The sequence below is a fragment of the Clytia hemisphaerica genome, unplaced genomic scaffold (assembly GCF_902728285.1).
Source record: "Clytia hemisphaerica strain Z4C2 unplaced genomic scaffold, Clytia hemisphaerica genome assembly, whole genome shotgun sequence".
In the NCBI taxonomy this organism is placed as follows: domain Eukaryota; kingdom Metazoa; phylum Cnidaria; class Hydrozoa; order Leptothecata; family Clytiidae; genus Clytia; species Clytia hemisphaerica.
In genome coordinates this window covers 324,987-351,544 of record NW_027103726.1, presented here as the reverse complement: position 1 = coordinate 351,544, position 26,558 = coordinate 324,987, and the positions used below count along the sequence as shown (strand labels likewise).

Below are 26,558 nucleotides of genomic sequence, written 5' to 3'. Positions count from 1 at the left end.
CTGAAGGTAACCTGATAACAGCTGTTCATAATTTTCTTATGTGCACGGTAAACCTCTGAAGGCACTTGAAAATTATACATCTGAGGAAAATAGTCCTCCCGCGGAAAATTTCACAACAAGAATCTTGTTGTGCGCCAGAAAGTCAAAAACTGATTTGGCGCCCTATTCATAAACACAATCACGCAACTTTGTTGTCATCCCCAGTCCTTACAGATCGTATGTTTTCACCCAGTGGGTTCGACTGACAATTCCTGCATTAAAAGCCAAGATGCAATATGTTTATTAAATACACGCTCACAGTATCTCTAGTCAGAGAAAACAATCACACATTCAAAAGTGTCTTTAGTCAGGAAAACAAACAAAACACGTACCAAAACAATCACACAAGTTTCAAAAGTTTAGAAAATCCACAAAACCTCTGACCTCATGAATGTAAGAACCAAGAATTAAAGACTTTGTTTTGGGGCCACTCGGTAAACAAATCTCATATAACTTGTTCCAGAGACATTGTCCATATAAGAGTTTGTATTTCAAAGCAAAAATATTTCTCGTACTGCCCATTTTTCTCATCAATTCTTCAACTTGAACCAGTTTCACATCTCAATAGAATGTTAATACCATTTTGCCAATCATTTAATGTCCAAAGTTATGGGGATGTAGCGTTTTCTTCATGTCAAGCAAATGTCTCTGAAATCTTTAAGTTGGTTGGTTTGGTATTCGGAAGAGGTAATCCATGGATATCTTTGTAATCAATGATGAAAAACTCTTGAAATTACTGATGATTACAGTTGAAGTGTTAGCCTCACATTTCATGTAATTTTTGATCGCCAATTAGATGAAAATTGTATGTTTTTTGTTCGTCAGAAAAGGGTTATAAATTTTAAAAAGCCAAGAGTGAATTTTCGTCCATCTTGTATTTTGATCTGAATTATTCGTGTCTTGATTACTCAAAAACATGCGCGTAACATCAAGGTAAATCCGTGCGATTTTGTCTGAATAACTAAGGCAAATGAAAACAAAAACAAACTTCGCAATGTGGTGGCGGATTGCCGCCCCCTTTAAGGGCGCAAAAAGGGCGTAAGTAGCCAAGGATCGGAGAAATGCCTTTTTAACTAATATTTCCCCTTATAGCGGGGAAATATTCAATAAAATAATTCTTTATTGATAGAAACCATTAGAAACATAACAGTTCTTTTTTTCTGAAAACTATTGAAACTAACAACCTCCAAACTTCCCTACATACTTGATAAGCAGGGAAAGTACCTTCAATTGGAAGGAGGAAACTTTTCAATACTGTCAGATACTGTAAGCCTTAACAAGGAAATTTTTGGTCAGCCGAAGCTGAGCATTCAAATAGGTAAAATTTTCCATAAGACGGCAAAAAAAAAATCCGATTTTCCGATCTCACTTTGATTTCTAAACTTTCTTCCGATCGGGTTAACTTTTTGGGTACTTTTAGCGTGTGTTGTTTTTACAGATCATAATGTAGTTTCAAGATGGCGACCAAGCGATAGTCAGATGTGATAAGTCAGTGTTGTACCAAAGTGTTTCCAGTGTAAACCTGTTGCAAGCTTCAATTTCTGTCATTTATTTTTTTAACTCGGCAAATCAAACACATGATTTTCATCAAGGGGATTCTTTTTCTACATCCTTTGAAGGTTTAAAGCCGTTTGCTCAAGTTTTTGTTTATGTTGAATTTTCTGATATATACTTTTTATTGCTGCTTTTTAATAGTTTTTGCAATAAAAACATATTTTTCTTGTTTGCCTCTAGGGGAATTGATTGTGTTATAATGTTATTGGGATTTGATAAAGTTTACAAAAGTACAGATACTGTATAAATTTGATATAAAGACTGGATGCAATCGTGCTTTTTTGGACTTGGACGTGTTTGTGATAAAGGCGAATCGCAAAAAACTGTTTGGTTCCCATCATTTCTACTTTAAAAAGTGGGAGTCGTTCAGCCGGTCAGTCGAAAATATTTTTCTGTTAAGAAGCAGCTATACATCTTGTTGAAAGGGAATTCGTGTGGACTGATCCCAATTTTAAAATTAAGAAACAGTGGGATAAACTGGTGTTTTTGGTTTACTCCCCGGGGGGGGGGTACTTAGGCAAAAATGGGTGCTGGGTATGTGCGTGCCTTAAGGGTAGGGTTTTTCACCCTCCCAAAGTCTCTCTAAGGGTTACCAAAACAACAAAAGTCAAAATCAGTCTCTCTAAGGGTCGGTTTTTTCACAAACTCGGGTCAAAGAAAAGTGAAAAGTCAAAAAAGTGAGAACATTTTTAAAAAAAGTGAGAAAATTTTTCAAAAATTAGAGAAATTTTTCGAAAATTGGAGAAATTCTTTTAAAAATCGAATTTCTTTGGCCCATTATAGAATTTTTTTGTGAAAAAGTCTCTCTAAGGGTTGGGTTTTTCTACACTGAGTCTCTCTAAGGGTCACCTTTTCACCAAAATTCAGTCTCTCTAAGGGTAAGGGTCCAGAGGTCTGGCACGCACATACCCGACACCCATCAATCCTAGTACCCCCCCCCCCGGGTTTACTCTCCATTAGCATGCGGCTCTCTACTTCGATTTGAAAACTTTTAAACACAGAGCGTGCAGAGCTCGACAGTGGAAATCCAGCAAAGCAGCGGAAAAACTTTCCGACTCTCCAACTCTACATGCTGACCGTAAATCAGGGTCGGTCAGATGACGAGAACCAAATGATGACATCACATCTCCTATTATTGGACTTGCAAAATTATGACAAATGATCTTTGGAATTTGATCAATTATATTAATATTAATATATACAGTTCTTGTTGAATTTGATCAAACTATTTTTCACGCAGTTCCGGACGCAGATTGTGTTTTTCTAACCTTTTCTAACCTTGGCGCACGTTTTGACTGAATGATGGAATGGAATGAATGGCGATAACAGTTTGGGGTTTATACATATCTCTTATCAGACTTGCAGAAAGCAGACTGCAGAAAGTTATTAAAAAAATGGTTTCTAGAATTTAATGAATTATACCGTCAAGTTACACAACATGCACACTCTCGTCACAACTTGCACAGTCATAACAAACAGATCCATCTGGTCTTCATTTAACATTGTTTTGAAGTTTAAAAACCGCTGCCCTGTTGAATTTATTTATTATGGTTGTGTGTTTATTCCGCCAAGGCGGTAAATCAATCGCCCAAATTCATAGACCAATCAAAAGCGAGGTTAAAGCAAAACAGGGGGAAAATAATCTTCCGCGTAGTTATGAATTTTAAGTTTTGCTTTCGATTATCATTTGCGACCAGCAAAGTCTTCAAGATGGTTGTGTGCATGTTGTGTAACTTAACAGTTACTAAACTACAAAATTTATTTACCCAGACTGGAGGGGCCATCCATATAGTACGTACAGGGGGGAGAGGGGGTTCAGCAAAAGCGTACATCTACACGTTTTTTTTTTTATAAGGAACCTTAACTTTGCTCTGAGCCTGGAGTTCCTTATTTTTACAGAGAATTTCCGGCTAGTTCGAAACGCAGGTCACAGGTCACAGGTCGCAGGTCACAGGTCACAGGTCAGTGATGACAGGTTGACTCTAATCAATGTCATTGCAGAGGAAAATGTTTGGAAAACACAAAGAATTATCAAAAACATAATTCTCAAGCAATTTCATCCATATAAAACCATTTCAAACATCAAAATTTAACCATGTGCTTTTATCGATCTTTCGCAGTTTGCGCCGTGTATAACACAGACCAGAAAATTTAAAACCATATTATACGTGTAACAGGTATATTACATATTGTAATGTTTGTAATGTTATATGATGGTTACATATAATAAAACGCATCGCTCTAAAACTACCTTCTCAGAGAACTCACGAGCTTCTGATTGGTGTAATTTTATATCCAGCCATATTGTTATCATCACATTCGGTATGCTAAATATTTTTGGTGTTTTTCTCTTGTAAGACATGATACTTTGTGATTCTGTCAACATTTTTGTCAAAAATTGTCATTAAGTCATTAAAATAATAACTGAATAATTAATTAGTTCCATCCTTCTAAAACCACTCTCTTAGGGACCTTGCAAGCTTCTGTTTGGTGCCATTTTTTATCCATTCACACCATCCACATCACATTTTGTATGATAAATATTTTTCGTGCTTTTGTCTTGTTAGGCATCATATTTTATGATTTTGTCATTATTTTTGTAAGTAAGTGTCACTAGGTTGTTATTTTATTCAATTGTCATTTTATAATATTTAAATAACATGTATTACTTTTTTGTAATTTAATGCGTTATGTATTGATGTTATGTTATGTATATGTTATGATCTTATTATCTTTTTTCCGGTCTGCACTTTGTTGACCTGTGACCTGTGACCTGTTGACCTGTGACCTGTGACCTGCGTTTCGAACTAGCCGGAGAATTTCAGTCTCAAAGTTCCTTATCGAGTTCCTTACTACATAGGAAATTTTGAACTTTTTGCCCCTTGAAAGATCAAAATTTGGTCAAATTAGTCCCAATAAGGTACATTATTTTCAAATCCACTTATTCTCAGCCTGAGCAGTTCCTTAACAATTCCTTAATTTTTGAACCATTTTCAGCCTCAAGTTCCTTATAAACGTGTTCCTTATAAAAAAAAAAACGTGTATTGTGGGGGCCCCTATTGTTTAAACAAAGTCATTTCTATTGTTCTCTGCGTACAAGGGGGGAGTGAGTGTCAAATATTTTGGAAAATCTTTGCGTACGTACTATACTGACAATGCTAAAGAGAAGTATACTTTGAGCTTCTCGTGGGGGGGGGGGGGGTTGGAGGAGCTCTCAGACTTGTTTTACATAATTTTAAATCAAGTTATGAAATGTTTCACATTTTGTACATTATTCAACATATTTAGTCTACTCTGTTTCAGTGCATTTCTTACATCTGTTAACCCACTTATTAAAGCTATCTAGCTAAGCTCTATTGGCTGACCTTCCAGCCTTGGCTGGTTTATTTCTCATTAAAATCCTGAAAGTTGAAGGCAAAAAAATAAACAAATGTACCATATTCAGGGCCTGAGTACTTGAAGAAAAATTTAAATGATACCCACCCCACCCTAAAATTGGTACCGGGTACTAACTTAAAATTGGAGATATACCCACCCCCACCCCAAAATTAGTACCGGGTACTAACTTTTTTGAATTTTCAAATTAGACACCACCACCCGGCTATGGGTTAGTACCCTGCGGCTGTACCCCCCCCCTGTACTATGCAATATCATGACCAGGGCAGAGTTTCCAATTTTAGCACCTGATAATACACCTATCAACCTTTAAATCGTAATGAGACTGGGTTCGAGTTTAAATTGACTCTTTGTCTATGAGAGTCAATGTAAGGACATTTGACGCGTTTTGGTTCGGGCACCAACCTCTGAAACATGAGGAGACTGCCCGAATCAAAACGCGTCAGTGTTGATTTTTGTCAAGACTCTGTCCTGGTCATGACATTGAAATTCCCGTTCATGAATATTTCAACTACGAATATTTAAACTTGTCTTGTAGATGATATTGGTATCAGCAGTGACAGCTTTGTTCATCAAACCCTTGGACTTGGATGTAATCGATCACCTAGACTTCAAAATATGGTAAGAAGTGGAGATGTCATATTTAAAAGCAGGCATAAGGTGGTTGATAGCCTTTGCAAATCACTCAGCCTACTTCAGACGACCTTTAAAATATTTCAGCTCACCGTAACTAGAACAAGACGACTTAAAGTCGAAAATTTCGCATAATACTTGAACATCAACGACGAAGAAGCGTGAAACGTGACTCCTGCAGCATCATGCATTTTGAATGAAGAGTTACACAAAATATAGAGAATGTATTGTACACACAGGTCATAGATACCCTGTTTTTTTATGAAAAATCTCAATCCATTAAAAAGAAGATACCTTAAAAAATGCGACTAAAGAATTCTATTCTATAAAGCGTAAACAAAATCTTTCAATTCAGAATAATTCAGAGAACTGCAATATACTTAAGAAAAATAATTTTAAATTTTTTTGAAAATGAAGAAGAAAAAATGAACTTTTCATTCTTTGATGCCAGAAACCTCATTTTGTGTTTTGAAGGAACTTGTGATAAAGACTTCTTTCACTTGCGCAAAGTTTATATAAACTTATCTAAAATTGAGAAAAATGGCTAGTCAGAAAAATCTGTTGTATACTATCTTCGCTTTCTGATATGAATGATGGCCCACCACCATCAAAATCATTGGACTTTTCCAGAAAAAAAATTGAATATCGGGGGGGGGGTGAAGGATACAACATTTTTTGGAAATTTTACCCCCCCCCCCCCTTGGACACATGTGACTTTTGATCCCCCGGACAGCAGGTCTAAACCCCCGCCCCGGACAAGCATCAGTTGACCCCATCGAGAGCAAGTTTACCCCCCCCCCCAGGACAAGGCAAATTTTGTAGATTGTGGGAGATTGTTCACTACCCCCCCCCTCCGGACACTATATCCTCCACCCCCATGTACGGACATTTTCTGGAAGAGCCCATTAAACGCAAAAAGCAGTTGAGTAGTTGAGCTCCAGCTTCTGGACTAGAAAATGGCAGGGTAAAAACTAGCCAACTAGCCAAGCCAAAAGAAATGATACTCCTTGAGATTAAACTTTGACTCCTTTATAACTGCTTTAAACTGCATCTCATTAAACAAACCCTCCCAAATCTCTTGCCGTTCATCCCGTGAAAAATATAGGGGAAAGATTTCAGAAAAGTAGCAAGAATCTTAGTGCGGAAATGGGAATCTTATACAAACAATGGTACAATGATTCAAAATGAAATTCCTAATTAGCAAAAGGTGTATCAAGATCGGTGAAGTTTGATTGAAGCTCGATTAGTTTGATTTATTACCTTGTTGTCCATTCTTTTTACATTCCAACGGCTTATTAGCAGACGCCCACGCTAAAGCTTAAAGAGCCAATATCTATCATCCCATCGGGGAGGAAAAGCTGGAACTTTTACTAACCAAACTCCTCGAACACCAATCAAACCTCATCGGATAGAAAACTGTCATCATTAACGAGGGACCGCTGACGACCGCTGTACATTGTGCTGTGGTGTACGGTGGGGCTGGATCTAAATGTCCTTTGTACGGCGGTGGAAATAGGTTAATTTTAAATCTGCTGTACACCCACTGTACCCACCGTACAATAATGTACGGCAGTTAGGCAGGGTCGTTTCGATAATACAAAAATGATTGCTGAATTTCAATTGACATGATCTCTAAGAAATACTTGCTAAAACTGACTGTTTGTCACAACTGTTTTCACTATTAACACATAACTATCTGTTGAAAAAAGGAAAAAAAGATCATACCTGTGCTGTTTGTAGTTTTGGTGAAGAAGGGAAGAAAGGAGAGGGTATAATGATGTTGTTGTTGTGGAAAATTAACTCTTTTTGTACTACTTACTGAGCATGATCAATTTATTGGTGCATTCACTAACTACACAAACATAAAATATTTAGTAGTAAACACTCTACAAAAGACCAGAAAACATGATAAAAATTTATACAGCAGCAGCAAGTTTCCAAGTTTCAAAAGTATGTGCAACTGTGCAATCAAGCAGCCATTAAAAAGTATTCACGATGAATGTTTACAAAGGCTTGGTTACACTTCTTGCACTAGCGTATTTTATTTATTTAGAAAAGCCCTGTTTTTTATCACTTTTTTATCTTTGTGAGTGAGTCCACCTTTAGAATATTGGCTGTAGTACGCCCGCAGCCAAACGCCCACGCCATAATTTGCGCCCCAAAAAATTTCTCGATACATACATACATAGAAAGACTATCGTAATACTTTCGCTATGCGAAATTAATAAATACAGCTTTATAGTGAATGAGTTTTAGCAAGAGAAATCTGAGTTTGTCAATTACACCCCTTCTCTCAGACTCACAAGAACCCCTTCTTACTGGAAAAATTGGCCAGAATATCGTCCCCAGTGGAAATATATACGGGTTTTGTCCCCGCTGAAAATTCAGATAAGAAAATCCTCACTGCAAAATATTTAGCTATCTTTTTCAATCCCAACTAAATTTATTGGCTTGATACAATGGAATTTAAATCCCCAGTCATAAAAAATATGGGAATATCAATCCCCATCGAGTTTTGATCCGTTATTTTTATCCCAACTGGCTGAAAAAGTCTTAACGGGTCTGTGAGAAGTGGGTGTATAATTTTGTCAGCATTATAAATACAGTAGGTGTAGTTTTTCTAAACGTCAAATGTAAGATCAATTTCGAATAATAATGCTATCTTTCCTGTCATAACAGCGCATCATCACCAGCTCAAAAGAGTCTTACAAACGTCTACCCACCTAACACAGATATCCTTCCAGTTATCGCAAAATCCTCACGCGCACAACACAAGCGACGAAAAAGAACGCACGACCTGGTTTTACAAATTTTAATGACATGGCTTGCATTGATTGCTGCTACCAATAATGATGTCATTTTTAACGTATACAACGAAAGTTTTCATCAACAGTTACAAAGCTTCGGTGGAGAATATTTGTCGTCTGGAACCGAGTAAGACCTTACTATACTACAATAGTTGGCGCTCTTTAATTCGTCACTCCAGTATTCGATAGTATTGAGAGTCACCGTTAAAAAGATATTCGATACGCTCCTTTATTCGATGAAAATCCGATTCCCCTTGAAAATGGAATTTTAAAACATGTATATTGAAAGTAAGAGGAGAAATCGAGGTTAACCATGTATACGGTATATCCAAAGAATTTTAATAAAACTATCTGTAGGGTTCTTAAGGATCGTAAAATTTTAGTTGATTAAACAAGGAAGATTCAAGTGAAGGTAGAGAATGACATAAAAATGTGTTGTCCTTTCTCGTGCTGTTAGGGAGCTTTCTCGCAATTTTTAATCACCCTTTAAATAGATTTCCAACTAAATAAATTACAACGAACATCTCATTTCATATTTTCAGCATTAACTTATTCAGTTATTGGTCATGGTTTGAAACCACCCTAGCAACATCACCATATCAACAAGACAACGAACAACAAACATGGCAGCACGTACTTCCACCTTCAGTACAACAAAACCGTTTCGTGCCAATCAAATGTTTAGACCAAGAGTACCAAAAATATGCTAAAATAGAAAAATGCTACAAACCATCACACTCAATCAAAACATCATCATTTGAAGAATATTTCTTCTCAAGCAGCATTTCCAAATCTGCAAAAAGCGGAAATTATGAATGGGATTTCCCTACTTTAAATGATACTGGTGCTTTAGCAATTCTTTCCACTGATGTCCAAACAGTGAAAAAATCTCCTTGGGTTAGCGCAAAGACCAGAGGTTTAATTCACAGAATGCTTTATTTTAACACCGACATTCAGTTGTATGCTTACTACGAAAACAAAGCAAACGTCTTGGATGGTGGTCACAAAAAGATTGAATCGAACATAGTTTATTTTAACACAGATGCCGATATAAACATCAACGACTTTTTTGTACTGTTATCATTATTCGTGATTTTACTCTGCAGTGTATACATAGCTTTAAGGCGTTTAATACGAAGTATCCCTTCGGCCCAATTTACACGACGATTTTGGTTTTACCATACTTTGTGCTGGCTTGTGGTTGCATTGCTGACTTTCATTAAATATTTATCTTACGTGTCGATTGTACACGAATTCAACGCTTCCCAAACGAAGAGTTTCGAACTTTTGAAATCTCTTGTTGCTGACTATGACCACACGCGCAACTTAATAACAACACTTTTGTTTCTGATAATGATCAGGGTAAGTTTGACCATAGTTCATTCATATAAAAAAATATTTATAGCATTGCTTTCACTGAATTTATTCGAGAAAATACTACGGTTTTCTATTTGAAAGACGCTTTTACTCAGCACGTGCTGAAAATTCAGGTTATGAATAAGTAAGTCTGCGACCGCAGTCGGAGGCGACCCGAAGGCTTCTCTTTCGATAGCTATCTATCTACCCGAAGGTAAGGGAGGGCGCCACTCTTTCTCCCTGGATTGCTCCACTTACCCTTGACACTTCTCTTAATTGCTGAGCATCAAGCATAGAGGCATCAAGTACCATTTTGATAATCTTTGGTATGACCCGGCTGGGGGTTGAACCCACAACCTTGCACACCGTAGCCGGATGCTCTACCACTGCACTACGATCGCTTTTACTTTGTTATGAGTAACGTCCTGTAAAATTATGAAAATACGCTCGCGCATTATCTGGCACCCGATGTAGAAATTTTCTTCCGACACGCTAAAGCTCTGAAGGTCGGGAAAATTTTCAACATCTGGAAGAAATATATTACGGAATTTCGCCTGACCGCGTAATTTTTTAGAAAAATGGGCCCGAGTGCAATTTGGACAGGGAAGGTGTCATGGCCGACAAAATTTGGGTCAGAAAAAACTTCAAAAGGTTTCACGAAATAAATTCAAATACAAAACTTTTTGGAGAAGGAATCATGCAAAATATTACCATTCTTTTCACAAGGAGGGCATGTAGAAATACTCAAATAAGTATTTTTCCTTCTTTAAACTGATCACAGAAGCAAAAACAAAATAGAAATAACATTGTACACAAAAAAGCCTGAAAGAAGAGAAAAGTCATAATCATCATCTATAATAACACTAAAAGAAAAACTAAAGCTATAGAAAATGAATACTAACCCTCAATGAACACTTTTGTGAAGTTTGATAAAGATTTTATCCAAAAAACTTCAGTTTTGGACCACTGAAGTCGGTTTGTCGGTTGTCGGCCGGTGGACAACAGTTATATTTGGAGGACGGTCTAAGATAGATAACAACATGGAAGTTACTGTTAAAAGCCTAAGCCCATAGGAACATACCTGCTTTAGTTTCTTTGGTCTTTGAATGGTATTTAATTTGAGAAAGTGCAGAAAAAATCAGCCATCAAAACAAACAAAAACAAAAGTTATGATTATCAACTTTTCTGTGGTAGAAACACATTTTTTGGGTTGGTGCACATACAGAAATTACACTGGATACTAAAACTAATATTCAGGGAGTGATAAGTACAGTTAAACTATAAAAAATCCATCAAAATAAACCAAAAACAACCATGCAGCACACATTTTTTGAAAATTACATCAGCCATGTTGTTTGTAATTTTTGCCGACATACTCATGACGTGGTAACTAACGACAGTGATTTGACGGTCTTTTTGAGGCGCCAGATCTCAAAAAAACAATTTTTGAGCGTTCAGCACGGCCCCGAAAATGAGGGCTAAACTTATGTCGGCACATCAATGGATGACTACTATTTCTCTCCGATGGTATATTGGCCCGCTCCTTCAGAGCTTTAGCGTGGGCGGCCGCCAATACGCCATCGGAATATCAGATAAGCTCGCGCAGGACAAAGTTACTCGCTGAGAGCTTAATGCTGAATTTCTAATTACTTTTAGGACATTATCTTATATATCTGGTAAATCATAGACAAGTATTCTAAATTAAATGCAAAACACCTATAAACCCTTAAAGCGTGAGGAAACTGGGTTCGAGTTTCCTAAGTAAAGGCCGGTCTCCACTGTCGCGCGAAAAGAGCGAAAACTTTTTAACGTTCTTGTAAGGTCATTGGTCGGTTGAAAAATGAAGAAATTCCGTTACGTCAAATTTGCCCAATGGAATTGCTTCATTTTTCAACCGGCCAATAAACTTACAAGAACGTTAAAAGGTTGGAGATCGGCCTTAAGGGAAAGTTGCCTGAACATTCTCATAGGCAAAGAATTGTGACGTCATTTTCTTGTTAATTCATTACCAGACACCTACAAAAGCTGAACGCACTGTTAAGGGTTGATAGGTGTATTAATTAAAACAGTGTTCCTTAACAAAAATCTATTCATCAACACATTTTTATTTTTCTATCTTTCTTAGTGGATTCGAATCCTTCGATGGAGTTCCGCTTATCGCATTGTCCGTGAAATGGTGTTCCAGACAATATGTCCAATGATTGGTTTGGTCATTGTTCATTTGTTCATCACACTGATTTTCGCCCATCCTTTATATCTGGTAAGTCGATAACCCAATGGCTTTTAGGTTGAGGGGCTTGTTATTAATACCTCCCCCCTGGTGGTTAAAATTTACCATAGAACCAACACGACACTACTTCGAATGACAAAAACAGAGCTCGTTTCACATTAAATATCGATGAAACACGTGTTTCCAGAAATTTGCAAGTACTTGCAACAGTAGATCTTCTATAATCATAAAACCACCAATAAATTCAGGCAGCCGAAATCTGATTATCTGGTTATATGGTTAACTTAAACGGGTTCAGACACACCCTATTAACCTTTATATCGTGAACAGACTGGGTTCGAATTTACCAGGAAGGAACAAAAAGTCTGAAGTCGTTGCTTTAATATCTCAGAGACAACGAACTTTGACGTTATTCATGATATGCACCATTGCAATGTCTTCCACGGGCCCAACAGCTGATTGGTTGCAAGTGACGTATTGATTGATTTTACGTCACTTGCACCCAATCAGCTATTGGGTCCGTGATGTAATTTTAGAAGACATTGCAATGGTGCATATCATGAATACCCTTATAAATTCGTTACCAGTTCTCTCAGAAACCGACCACGCAGTCAATCATTGATAGATGTATGACCATGACATTCGCCAGAGGGCATGGTTGATCTTGCTGTGTAAACCAAACCTTCCCCTATCAAAAACCCTAAGTTTTTTCTTTTTCTTTAGCTGTGCCACGAGTTACACAAAGATTATTCAACGCTTAAAGACACTTACGTTACACTCCTACTTTTCCCATGGTCCACACCCATCATTGACGGAGAAAGAGAACAGAAACCGGCTACCAGTCTACTTCGATTTTTGCATCTCTCCTACGCATGCGTGCTTGCATTGCTTGTTTTCAAACCACTCGTCTTGTCAGTCTATTTGCGTGATGTGAGGCTGAAGGATAAAAAGAACGAGGATTCGAATTTATTGTGGAAAATGTTTCAAGTGATCTTAAAACGAGTTAAGAATAAAACACACCCTAAGGTGAGAAGACTTTTCCAATTTTAAAAACATTGACATTAGTAGTTGGCCTCAAATAGGAATACTGTTGACTCGGGTTAATTCGAACAAGGAATCTTGTTCGTTCGAATTACAGAGAAAGATTCGATTTATAGAAAGTCTTGGGATGGGATTTAGTTCCAGTCATGGAAAAATTCGAATAATAGAGGTTTGAATAAGCCTACTGTGTCCTCTCTTGTTCAAGAATTGGCTTGAATAAGGCCGTTTTTACTTCATATAAGTACAAGGCCACTAGGCTCTAAGTCATTGTCGTAGCCTCTTAAAAATTCTTCCCTTTTGAGACTATGTTTAATGAATCGGTTAGGGGGCATTATCAAGAAGAATATATACCTAGTCTGTTTGGTGGAAAAATCAAGACATTCAATTTTCTAATACCTCAAAACTTACACTCACGTAACGTTATAGAAATCATGTTGAAATGTCAACTAGCCTGGATTACAGACCTTTATCTACTTTAATGGGATAAACTTTCACGGGGATTAAATTTCGCGGATTTCGCGGATTTTGGGTGTCATCCGCGAAATTAAGTCCCAATGGAAATTTGGAAGGGCCTGATCGGCGAAATATTTCTAAACAAAACTCAAAATATGTCAAATAAATACTATTTGAATGTTGACTGGCATCAAAGAGGCGCAAATAATGTGTATTTCAACAACCAACATGCATGATTTGACAGTAAACGTCACAAAATCGTGAAAGTATTGCCACATAATAGTGCCACCCGCGAGAGTGGGTGGTGGTGAGTTTTTGAATTTCGCGGATAGGCCTAACCACGAAATTTAACCCCCGCGAAAGTTTATCCCATTAAAGAAATAGTAGGGGGTCAATCCTTCTGATCCGTAGCATCTTTCGCGGGCCTCAACCACTGTGATTGGTTCGAAAGTAGATAGGGTTTTGAAACTTTTTTGAGAGGGGCCCCGCGTTTTTTTTATGGCCAAAAAACCGACGTTGTAGACAAAACTCCTAAACCCCAAAATAGGCAAAAAATTGACACGAGAGATGCTACGGCCACCTACTAAAAGAAAGATGAATTCGAAGCTGTGAGATTCGTTTATAGATGTCGAAACCTTGCCATCGACTGAAGTTTATTTTTTCTATAAGACCAATAGAGCTATATACAAAACTTGAAGAAACACAGTTGGGTCTCTATAACTCGAACACGGACGGCGAACATAAATTTGTGGAAATTTAGAGTTATGGAGATTGGGTTTAAAAGGCATTGTTAACTGAAAGGACCAGAAATCCTGTTTGAGTGAAGGAGACATTCGAGTTATAGAGGTTTCAGTTTTGAGAACTTCGCCGTATAATATATGAAATTTAACATGAATTTTGCCCTTTGTATTACAATCAAGTAAATACAGTCGCTATCATTAAATTTAAATAAAATTTTTTAACGTTTTTTATTCCCTAGATCAACAAACATGTGCATTTCAAAGTGGAAGAGATTGACACAAAAAGCAATCGTTCTCTATCCACCATCACCACAATCGATGTCATACCAGCTAGACTGTTACCTCCTCTCCCTTTCTCTGACCGCTCACTGGAAGAGCATTTACATACAGCTATTGATGATCTGGACCACATACTAGCTTCTGATCAATGGGAGTTAGAATTTTTGAATCACTTCGAGAAGCGGTTTCGTAGTGACACTAAGAATCGACCGCTTAAGAGGAGAACTTACACTTTCTGAATATGCATTCGGAAGAACTTTTGTGTATCGATGACAAGTCAAATAACTCTGAAATGAAAACTGCATTGGTCCGAGTCTGTGTCGCAAATAATTTCGAACTTTCTATAACTTTTGGAAACGATTACAATGTTGATTATAACAAAGATTACAAAGTTCGAGATAGGGCGACTGAGCGGTTTCGGATAAAAAGTTCCAATCCTTGAAAGTGCAAAAACATTTCAATGAAACGTAATGTGAAAACGGAGAGGGTTTTGTCAGACAAATATAAAACTTAATGATTTAAGCACTTATGTAAATTATTTTCTACAAAAAATGTAAATTAAAAATGTATAAAGATTACCATTTCGAAAAAAGAAATATAAATTAATTTTAAAAAGTACTTTTTAGTTGCATTTTAGTCCATTTTGGTCTTTCAAAAACTTGTGTAATACTTTACGTTGCTGGCAGAAAGTCGTCCAAAACACAAGGGCAAGCAAGGAACTCCAACAAAGTTGCCAAAGCAATGAAAACCATGTAGACCAAAAGAAAAATGATGCCCAATTTAAAGTCTAATTTCCAATCGTTTAAATGTATTGCAATCACAGTAAACACAATTGATCCAATCAAAAGCAAGGCTGAAATCATAATCGACTGGCTCTGTATCTGGACCGGCGTCCCTGGCTCCATAAAGGCAGACTTCATAAACCAAGGGACACCAAGGCATAACATATCAAAGACATTACTCCCGATCGCATTGGATAGAGCCATATCGGCCGATCCTTGCCGTATCACGATCACTGACGCCATAACGTCGGGGATACTGGACCCAGCGGCCAGGAAAGTCATACCCATAATACAATCAGGGATATCGAAAGTGAAACCGATAACGCAAACCATCCATACTAGGATATATGATAGTAGCCCCATCCATAACACAGACATGGAAAAAGTCACTAGATACCACTCTGACCACTTCTTTTTACAGCAAGGTGGAATGGTGAAATAAAAGAGAAAGATAACAGGGAAGCCGAGAATCCAGGTTATCTTGTTAGCACACCCATCTGGAATACGTAACGGTGATTGCTGCTTATTCTCAAATTGTTCTAATTCCGCTGTATAAGAATCATCAACGGAAAGGTCTTCTTGAGCTCTCTCGCGATCCAACTTTTTCTGTTCTTGTTCTTTAGCTTTTTGTCGTGGTTCAGGTTTCGGGGATGCCAGAAAATCTGCAGACGACATTTCCAACTCATCTTGTATTGTTTCGCATTGCCCACACATTGAGTCTAAAAGTTTGTTAAAATGCCTGGATAGTGGTCTATTGAAATACATGATGATGATATACAGGATGTAAATGTATACAAAGATGAGAGCTTCCCACCAGAACACTTGTCGATCACGAACAGTGAAAACGAGTGTAAAAGTTCCAAGCGTGTAAACAAACGCATCTCGAATCAGCGGCCACGTGGAAACTCTTACGGGAGCCGAAGCAGCCAGTGAACATATAGCAACGATAAAAAGCGTGTTAAAAATAGTAGATCCAACTACGGTGCCGAGGCCAACGTCTCCTGCATTCTCTGTGAAGAAGATTGAGACAACAGCGATAAAAAGGGTCGGCGCTGAGGAGCCGATGGCCATAAATGTTGCCCCGGCTACGTCTTTGGACATTTTGAGACGTGAGCAGATATGATATAAGGATAACACGAAATAATCGTCGCAAACAACAGCCAGAAGTCCAAACATATAACACGTGATGAGGATATGGATTATGATACCACCCTCCTCCCTTTGTTCCTGAGTTAAAAAATCTTTCGGAAATTCCTCAATGGCTCCTTTCGAATGTGTACAACGATCGTCATTAGCATTGGTCATTAAATGTCGACTTTGCCTTCTGAGTGTCTTTAAGCCATCCTCTGAGTTCACAATCCATGATTTACGGAGGGCGAAGACGGTTATTACCAAAACAAAAACTTTGAAGAAAGTGCTGAGTGATCGGCGTTGCTTCATTTTGTGTTTCAATCTAACGAGACATCTTTAATGAATGTTTTCCCAAATATGACTATCAGAGAGTAATAGAATGACAAATTTCCAATTGTCAGCTTATACTTATTAAATCTTCATAAAAATCTTTATTTTAATATTTTTTGTTTTGTCTTGTAGAATTTTGATTACCTCCATAAGAATTTCTTGCAGAGCTCACTTTGAGCATGAAATGGCATTTTTTGTGCACGCTTCAATACACATTTGATTTCTTCATTTTCAAAAAAATCAAAACTGAATCGAAAAATATTTGTTTATTTGAACCATGCCTTGATATCCAGTACACGTTTTTTATAAGAATAAACTTACACAGGAAAAAATCTTTAAATCCCAAACTAGTGAAAATTGAAAAACAGATTTGGGAATTTCAACCCATTTCTTTTAGGATTAGGGAATGTTAACTTGGGATTCTTTGGAGCATTGGGTATTTGTTTTTACCATTCTGGAAATAATTTCCCAAATCTGTTTGGCATATTCGGGATCAATAAAATCCTCTATGGCAAAACCTAAATCATAAACTTAAAATTTTTGAAATAGGTAAAAGTTGTGACCAAGGTAGGGAAACAAAATAACACCAACCGCTAAAATTCTTTCTAAATGAAAAAAGAAACCTATCCGAAAATACAAATTCACAAGTTTGGTAATCTAATTCATAAAGAAACTAGGAAAAATTAGAAATCACATCGTGAAAAATAGATTACATCGGAAATGGAAACCTATCCGAAAACACAAATTTACAAGTTTAGTAATTTGGTAATTTAGTTAGGGAAAGGAAATATCACAAATTGTGAACTTGCTTGCTTTATTCTATTCTTTCTCTGGATCGGGAAATGTGATTTCTCGAATTAGGGAAATAAAATTTCCCAGATTGGGAAATTCGATTTCCCGAACTCTTTAATTTGAGTGTATCCTTTAAACAATTAATTAAATCAGAACTTATTTTTCAAACCTTCAAATAAGACAATTCAATCAAAAATTTTAAACTGTCACAAATTAGAGCCTAAGTTCGGGAAAATTATTTTCAGGTTAGGGAAAATTGATTTCCCTAACTTGTATTACGCATGCGTGAGAAAAAACCACAAGTGATTTTTCACTCAAAAGTGTTCGAGTCGTATGTAAAGCAAACCATTATAAGGGTGTATTCGATCAGTGTGTAACACAACGCTAAAGGTGAGGCGTCCCGCCAGGGCGGCCTCATTCGTTCGCAATGGACTTGCGTCGCAAGGGCTCAGTGGATCGGTGAGACGGATTTGAGGTTTAAGTTGGCTCTCTATTGCAGCTCCACTGTTGTGACAAAAGTGCCGGGATTCTCAAAGTAGCGCAAGTACATGTCAGAACGAATGAGAGCTATCGAACCAATGCTCACAGAATGATCGAATACATTTAATTATTTTACCAGCTTTCTTAGACTGGAGTCGTTTATAATGCGTGTAATACTAATAATACCAATATAATAATAATAATACGGGATTTAGTTTGTAGAAACGACTGGAAGAATCCGGTGTTCCAGTCTTATAGATACAGGGGCTAGCTACGCAGAAACTTGCGTAGCGAGAAAACAATTTATCAAGCAACAACAAACTCTCAAAACGAAATCAACTCAAATGAAAAACTTTCAATACACAAATCCACACAGATTTTTTTTTCTCAAGAATTATTTTGAGCAGGAGAAATTTATAATTGCAATATTGACACTTTTCTTTTGTTTGGAGTTAGTGCACAAAGGTTTCTAGACGACTAAAATTGTTCCATTCATTACTTTTTGCTTTATTTCTACTATGTATAAATTAGTCGTCTAGCTTGCTAGACTACAGCTTTCTATAAATCAGGATTTAATTCGTGAATGATGTTTTCAGCAGAAACACAAACTGATCTTTATTTTGAAAACTGTCGAACGTGCTAACCGCACTGGCTCAACTTCAGTATCTTTGAAATCATTCGTAGGCCCAATTGTAAACTTAATGGCTTAAGAAAAATTATAGCATTTTGGATTTTAGCCTCGTCCCCAGGCCCCAAAAATCGAAATTTTGAAAAAATGAAAAAAAGCACCCCCAGGGATTTGCCCAAGGATCAAGTGTGCAAAATTTCAACCCAATCGGAGCAATTTTGAAGTCTCCAACCGGCCCAAAAGTTTTAGCCTCGTTTTGGCGAAAAACTCGTCCCCAGGCCCCAAAAATCGAAATTTTGAAAAAATGAAAAAAACGCCCCCAGGGATTTGCCCAAGGATCAAGTGTGCAAAGTTTCAGCCCAATCGGACCATTTTTGAAGTCTCCAGCCTGCCCCAAAGTTTTAGCCTCGTTTTGGCGAAAAACTCGTCCCCAGGCCCCGAAAATTAAAATTTTGAAAAAATGAAAAAAACACCCCCAGGGATTTGCCTAAGGATTAAGTGTGCAAAATTTCAGCCCAATCGGACCATTTTTGAAGTCTCCAGCCTGCCCCAAAGTTTTGGTGACACACTTGTCTGTACACAAACCCAATATCTACGGCTAATTTCAAAATTCATTACCGTAGATTAACTACGCTACGATAATCGTGAAATACACTCTGGTACAGAGTAGTGACACACAGACACACAGACAGACACACAGACATTCTCAGATTCTAGCTCAACTGAAGTTGAGAATTCGGGAATAGCATTTTCTTGAGTTTTCTTTTCCAGTTAGTTAAAACAAACATCCAGATCATGTTTACCATTAATCTGCATCCGGATAATGTGTTAGTGATATCCCGAATCCCAACCTAGGGACAGTTAGCACGATCCCTAGTTAGTGATCAGTTAGGTAAATATAGCATTTTCCACATATGTATTCATATATTTCCCGAACCTTGGTATTTGATTACTTTAGGCGTACAAACTTTCGCGAGCAAAAACTTTCGCGATTTTCGCGAATTTTGGCCCTTTTCGCGAAAGTAAATGTCTTTAAAAATTCTAGGAAGGGCCATTCGCGAAAGTTTATGCTCACGAAAAATTCTTGACAAAATAGAAAATCTGTAAAACTTCAAACTTTGAATAAAATGTAACTTTTATGGCACTTTTTAGCCTGCTAAAAAACTAATGAGTCAAAGGACTAATGAGTCAAAGGACAAATGTTTCAAGCCAATCCAAGAAGTATTCGTCCCTCTAAGCCATTTTTTCATGTGAAAATTCTCAATTTTACGTCTTGATTCGCGAAAGTTAATGCTCGCGAAAAATATTCTTCCGTTAAATTCGCGAAAGTAAATGTCGTGAATTTCGCGAATTTTCGTCCTCGCGAAAGTTTCTGCTCGCGAAAGTTTGTACGCCTAAAGTATTTTTTCCTGTGTAAGAACATAAGGCTTCGATGGCCGAACAAGTTAAGAACAAGTTAAGAACTTTGTAAGGCTTTGCTGACTCGAAAACAGCCGGTTTCTGATTAAAAATGGGCAAAAATGCTCCAAAAATGGTGAAAATAAGAACATTTTAAGAACAATTCTAGGCTTAAAACTCATAAAATTTAGAACATCCGAAGGCTTCAAAAATTCTGGATGTTCTTATAAAAACGTGTATTCTATGCAAAATCTCCCTTTTTAGATCTCAAACAAAATGTTTAGTCAATTTTCAATTCGCTATAGCGAGTCTGCAGCTTTGATAAAATGTTTTAGAAAGAGTTGTTAGTGCCAAAATGTTTGTGAATAATAGGGAAATGATATTTGAACCACTCTGAGCTTTATATAAACCCTACTGGAGAGGAAGTTTCTCAATCCCGATCAAGCAAAATATTTTAATCGGAGTTTTTTTGAAAGAGGTTTCCGCATCGAGAGCACTAGATCTACTTCGCTTGGACACAAGTGATGTAGCGCCGTTTGTCGTTAAGCAGAATTGTCACACTACAAATGACTTCTTTGTGGGTACTACTTTCAAAGAAACTCCGATCAAATATGGCGGGTACAGTTTGGTGCAGGGTTTATAAAGGTCAATGGATTTAATCCCCAATAAGCTTACCACTGTGGTATAACAGCATTGAACCTTAGAATGAATTGATACAAAAACAGGGTTCCAGTAGGTGTTGAAGGTAGCGCCATAGTAGGCTAATCAAATGCATCCAATCTTCTGCTCCAAATATCAATTTGTCTGAAAAGTGAAATGAATCAATCTTATTAAAAGAATATTTTAAGTAATTTTACATTTCAAGAATTTTCATCTTTATGTTAAATGATAATGTCTAGAAGTGATAATGTATCACATACAGTTGACATAGGACTGTGATGTTCTTAGTCCATGATAGCTGTTTAAAAAACAGCCACCAATTCAAAAAATGAAATCATTTCTACGGTCAGCAAGATGAGGCATCTCTCTATGACACTGATTGAGAATTCTAGCAACAAAATATCCATGACAGTGGAGCACATAATATTTCTCTCGGATTTGTTAAAGTAAAAGGCTAATACAAATTCAGTAAAAATGCATGAAAATACTTACTCATTTCTGACCCAAGATTCATTATCCTTCAGCCCTTGTAAAATAAGATCCCTTCGAATAGCTTTTAGCTACATTCTGTTTATTTAGTATAGTAATTAGTCAATTTTCATTCTGAAAAAGAAGAACAACAAAATATCAATTAACTTATCATCACTTAACAGTTTGAGATATGTTTTATGTCTTCAAAATTAAATATAGAGTAAACTTTAATATTTGGCGAAGCGCCGACTTAAAAATACGTTCCAATCATTTATCATGTCACATGGGAAGGAGAATTAAGATTCAGACGTGACGCTATGCTACTATGATGAACTTGTTAAATGGTTGTATTATTGTATCATAGGTCTGTGTTACATGTAAGGTATATAAGGTTCCAGGATAGTGGATTAAATCCTCTGTCATGGATTTGATTAAGATTTATTAAGCTTTCCCAGAAAAGAATCTGTTGGGATATCAATTTATGGGCAATTTTCGGAATTGTGTTATTTGGTAGGAATTTTGACTCAAACTAGAATATTTACAACTTGAAAATATTTTATATTGGATATCTTCATTTTTGAATTTTCGAAATGAGTGAAAATGAGCGACACCCTCCCCCACCCTGGATATCCACAAGTATTTGACGAACGACACGACCCCATGGATATCCAACGCCTTTTGATCTTTATTAACCCCAGAAATGTCCAATACCGCCTTTAATATTTTTCTGGAAAATCCCATTTGATGCCTTCCTTTTTTAGTGCTTTGAAAGTGAAAGAGAACAGGTAGGTGGACCAATCCTGAGAGAAAAAGTGGCGCTTCTTTGGTGCCAAACATTGCTAGGTATATTACTATTCTAGGAGAATTCTAATGGGAATTCCAAACCATTTGTAGCAAGAGGGGAGCCTTTTGACTAATCCAAAAACAAAAACAGCTTTAGTAAAAGATTTTTATAACATTTACATTGATAATATACTGAAAATTGTTGTAAAAAAGATATAAATATAAATAATTTCCCAGAGATTTCTTTGGTTTTAATTTATTATGCCCATTTCTTTACTAGTCATTTCCCGGTAGTTTTTTCCATTTTGTAAGTGTTGCTTCATAATGCCTAGCTACCACTATACTATAAAATGTTGCCAAACATTTTTCAGCTTTCGAACAATTCAAGTGCCAACATGTTCTCGGTTTTTTTAATGACGAGGACACAGGAAATAAACATATTCAAATAATATCACTGGGTGACAATCCACCATGCTACCCCTCTATAACAACAACCAGGCTAACAATCCACAAAACCAAACACATATAGAAAACTATATCACAATCTAATAATCCATTAGACTATCATCACTATCGTTTTCATCAGCTAAGAGATCGTCATACTCTTCTTGAGTTAAAGTTGTTTGATTCGTATTTGTTTTACCAGTGGTATTGGTTATTGATATTGAAGATTGTATGCTAGTATTGACGAGAGGCATACCCAATTTTTCGGTAATGCTTGTTACCGGTTGACTAGTATCGACCAATGTTTTTTCCAGCTTTTCTGGAAACTTAGTTGTACTGTTTGTTGCAGACTTACTGCTAGTAATTGAAAGTTTTGATGCTTTAGTTGAAGTTTTTGTAGAGTTTAATTGTAGAGGCTTTGCAAAATTGTCTGATTTACCAGACTTTAAGCTGGTTTTGTACACTGGGTCTGGGGAGTTTGTTGATATTTTGTCATCACTTGGAAGTCTTCTCTTTGTCGTATTTACAGTTTTGTTTTTCGAAGGTTGCTGATTTAACTTTACTGGTGATACATTGACTGAAAGTGTGGGAGTCTCGAAAGTGCTAGGTGGTTTGTCTTTGTTTTTCATGAATGAATGAATAGCCTCGCTTTTGCTCATAAGGGTTTGTCGTGATTCTCTTGTTTTGTAAGGTGATTTACTCTTTGCAGTCTTCGAATCTTCTGTTGAAGTGTCGTCTGTTCTTTGTTGGTTTTCTGCCTGCTTCTCCTTTGGTTTATCTGATTGTGAAGATTTAGCCTTTTTCTTTGAAATATCTTTAACAGTAGTTTTCTTTTCTATTAAAGGATCATATTTTTCAGCTTCATTATCCTCCCCAACGGCTATTTGGCTATTACTTAAAACATCTGAAGGCCTTCTCAATTTACAGTCTTTAGGTAGTTTTGATGAATAGCTTGTTAGTTTTGTTTGTCTTAATTCTGTTGATTCATCTTGTTTGCTATGTGCACTCTTGAATGGCTCATTGAAGGCCTGATACAACCGTGTTGCCTAGAAAAAAAAAGAGAAAGAAGTAGATGTACATCAATTCAAACAATAATTCAACTTATTATGAAATTCTGCCAAGTGTGCTAAATTGTAGTGTATCAAAATAAGAAATCTGCCCTATCAAAAAGACCTTACTACTTCTACCATACAGGAATTTTGCCTGTTGTGAAGTGGTGAAAAAACATAAAATATTAAAGGCAAACACGACTTACACAAACACCAAAAATCAATTTGTTTGCATTAAGAGTTGATACTGTGGGTTTGGGATGAGCTGGAGTTTTTATAAGATACTTCACTAATTGGTCAATTGAAGTAATAGAGATGACGCGTTCTTTAGAAAAAGTAATGAAATTAATTTAATGACCAACCAAATTACATAAGAGCTTGTAAAAACTCCAGCTTGTCACGCTTTTCATTATAAGAATAGTGTACTTTGGATGAGTGTCAAGAATTCTTAAGAAATTGCCAAAATTGTGAGTGAAATATTCGGAGCATATTCTTAATTTAGACTTGACTTTTATACGAACACGAGAAATGATCAATTTCTGGAGAATTTGAGACTTTTGAGTGCACATCGGGAGCTAAAACTGTATTTCTGCCTCAAAGTTTCAAATCCTGTCTAACAAAAAATCCAATTTTTTTTCTCTGTTAACCAAATACAAAATGACTTTATCATTATGAGAATCTGTGAAACTCACCCTAGAGGGTATTCTTAGGGTATTCTTACGCTTCGGCTAATTTTCACCCTGATAAATTCTTATAGAAGATATTTTTATGAAAAGAAAAGTGTGTATAAGAATTGACCTTTGGTTGGGGAGGGTACCCTAGTCTTTTCCTTTCTTTTTCTTTCATTAAAATAAAAATAAATCAGGAAAAGAAAACACATCATTACCTTTTGTGATCCGAACCCAGGGCAGTCACCAAGTTCTTGCTTTGTAGCATTTACTATATTAAGTACAGACTAGAAAAATGAAAAGATGAATAAATTACGTTTGAGAGAATAACAAGTCATTTGCACAAAATTATCAGTATGTTGAAACTTTTGAAACTTTTTTGATTCACAAAATGCTGAATTTGGGACGATGCATTAGTAAATTAACAGGCTAAAAGTAAAATCAATTTCTTAAAATAACTTCAACAACCCTAAAAAAGTCTTCAATGAAAAGGATTAAATGTTTTTATCTCAATAACTGCAGAAACCATGACGGTTAAGAATTATACTTACACCAAATGTTGATAAAAGAGTCAAAACGTCAGTTTTATTCACCGACTTTACGGTTGTAAGGAAATCTTGCACCTTAAACAAAAATGTCAAAAAGATGTCAGTAACCAATAAAGCCAATAAAATAAATGCTAATTGTTCATGACATTGCAAATTTTTTTTGAAAAGTCACACTGTTATTGGCAACAGGATGAAATGAAAATTAATTTCAGAATGAAATTTTTAAAAAATCATGAAAATGTTTCACCCAAAATTTACAAAGAATTTGTTTATGTCGTATGGTAAAATCAAGGATAGGATTTCATACCTTTGACAAATGATCAGTTTCGGTCCGTTGTTGTATAATATCAGGAGGTTTAAATTCATAGGATTTGTAAGTTTCCAAGTAACGACCAGCTTCTTCAAATGTCCATGCTAATATCATAGTCAAATTTGAATACATAGCGATACGTCCAAGCTCTTTCAGACCTGGTTTAGAATTGACCTGAACAGAAATTATTAGATATTACAGAAAAATCGTGAATATTTTAAAAACAAACATGCATGCATCACCAAGTCAGCAAATAAAATTTAAATGTTTTTTTAAATTTGACATAAATTATTTTGAAGGACTTTCAAACAAATGACAGGCAAAATTTAGACGATAACAGACGATAAAACAACTTGTTGGTGATGACACCAATTTTCAAAGAATTTGTAAATTTCCCAGAATATTATGCAAATTATTGCTTGGAATTTATTGAAAATAAGTTTTGGCACTTAAAATTGGTACATGTAAAGAGCCCTTTGGTAATTCAAAGGATTGAGATAATTATCAGGAAATTGACAAAAACGTTGTACTCTCACAACAGATCAAACTAAATAATTGGTTAATAAGCCTGAAAGTTCATAAGACTTTTATGTCCTGATAGTAATAGAGAATGTCTTACCACGTCCACTTGAACAAGGAGCACCCTCAAATCATACATATTGCCAAGTTTTTTTAAACGTTCATGAATGTAATCTGGATTCAAGCTATGATATCGCATACTAAATCACAAAGAAAAAGAAAAAGATATCAAATCTATTAAAAAAAACAACAACCTCTTAAAATGATATAGGTGAAATAATTTCTAGATTTTTCTAGAGTATATCAAAGTAGATCTTTGGTTACCAGTTTCAAATTATGCTGAAATCATTTGCAAGTCCAAATTTTTCTAGAATTTATATCAAAATAGAATCTTTAATAATTCATTGCTTAGCCTAAAGATTGCACTAGGACAAAACACTGTGCAGCGATTGTAATAATTCTTTATTGCTTGATATTTCTCCCGAGCACCCTGTAATTCTATTTATTCCAATGTAAAATCAATTACCATATTCACACAATCAAGCTAAAGAAAACCAACTCAGAAAAAAAAGTATTTGTACAACTAACCTCAAATACAATGCACAAGCCCTTTCTCCAATTTCATAGTCAGGTATGATATCACCGTACTCCCATGGAATGTTTCTGATTTGTTTCAGGATTGGATTGCCACGCTAAAAAATATATTTTAATCTATAAGAAACTTGCAGTAATAAGCGCTACACTTTTATGACGTAATCTTTTTTCCAAGCAAAAAGGATTGAAGCCAAAGAGTGCGATTGTAGCGCGCGCAAGTGGAGACTGGCCTTTAGAAACTTGCAGTAATAAATCAACAGAATAACACTTTATCATGTAAAGAGAGCTGCTAATTAAATTATTTGGAAACTTTTTTTCAAAAGCCTGGTATTAGTTTTCAAGACATGATCTACCCACCCTATAACTTTACAAAAAATTGAGTTTCAACAGAAATGCATACCTGTCGAGAGTTGACGATAATATTATTTTTATTCTTTGGCACA

At 36.2% G+C, this 26,558-nt stretch overlaps 3 protein-coding genes across 3 annotated transcripts in view; 1 reads left to right on the top strand and 2 right to left on the bottom strand.

Annotated features, from left to right (window-relative positions):
- The window catches only part of LOC136804657 (polycystin-1-like protein 2), a 35,308-nt gene extending 20,256 nt beyond the window's left edge, over window positions 1–15,052 (top strand). Inside the window, exons 17-22 of the mRNA XM_067061261.1 lie at window positions 5,528–5,610; window positions 8,302–8,556; window positions 8,972–9,791; window positions 11,911–12,045; window positions 12,739–13,041; window positions 14,489–15,052. Of these exons, the coding sequence (XP_066917362.1) occupies window positions 5,528–5,610; window positions 8,302–8,556; window positions 8,972–9,791; window positions 11,911–12,045; window positions 12,739–13,041; window positions 14,489–14,767 (1,875 nt within the window). The 3' untranslated portion in view covers window positions 14,768–15,052. The remainder of the gene's footprint in view (window positions 1–5,527; window positions 5,611–8,301; window positions 8,557–8,971; window positions 9,792–11,910; window positions 12,046–12,738; window positions 13,042–14,488) is intronic.
- On the bottom strand, window positions 15,051–16,868 carry LOC136804658 (sodium/potassium/calcium exchanger 5-like). The gene has a single exon (XM_067061262.1). It carries the CDS (start codon window positions 16,748–16,750, stop codon window positions 15,200–15,202), a length of 1,551 nt encoding a protein of 516 aa, XP_066917363.1. The 5' UTR covers window positions 16,751–16,868; the 3' UTR covers window positions 15,051–15,199.
- Window positions 16,869–22,395: 5,527 nt separating this feature from the next.
- Window positions 22,396–26,558, bottom strand: LOC136804653 (uncharacterized). Its single transcript, XM_067061257.1, has 7 exons — window positions 26,516–26,558; window positions 26,110–26,213; window positions 25,622–25,721; window positions 25,000–25,176; window positions 24,696–24,767; window positions 24,363–24,431; window positions 22,396–23,473 (listed from the first exon to the last, which is right to left on the bottom strand). The coding sequence occupies exons 3-7, from the start codon at window positions 25,718–25,720 to the stop codon at window positions 22,529–22,531; spliced, it is 1,362 nt and encodes a 453-aa protein (XP_066917358.1). The 5' UTR covers window position 25,721; window positions 26,110–26,213; window positions 26,516–26,558; the 3' UTR covers window positions 22,396–22,528.

Bases quoted from the DNA above. Each gene is read 5' to 3' on its own strand.
- LOC136804658 (XM_067061262.1), bottom strand. From the start codon at position 16,750: ATGAAGCAACGCCGATCACTCAGCACTTTCTTCAAAGTTTTTGTTTTG.
- LOC136804653 (XM_067061257.1), bottom strand. From the start codon at position 25,720: ATGCGATATCATAGCTTGAATCCAGATTACATTCATGAACGTTTAAAA. The intron at 25,177-25,621 runs GTAAGACATTCT...ATTTCTGTTCAG, and splicing joins TCCTTGTTCAAGTGGACGTG to GTCAATTCTAAACCAGGTCT. The intron at 24,432-24,695 runs GTAAGTATAATT...TCATTTTTCTAG, and splicing joins CTCTTTTATCAACATTTGGT to TCTGTACTTAATATAGTAAA.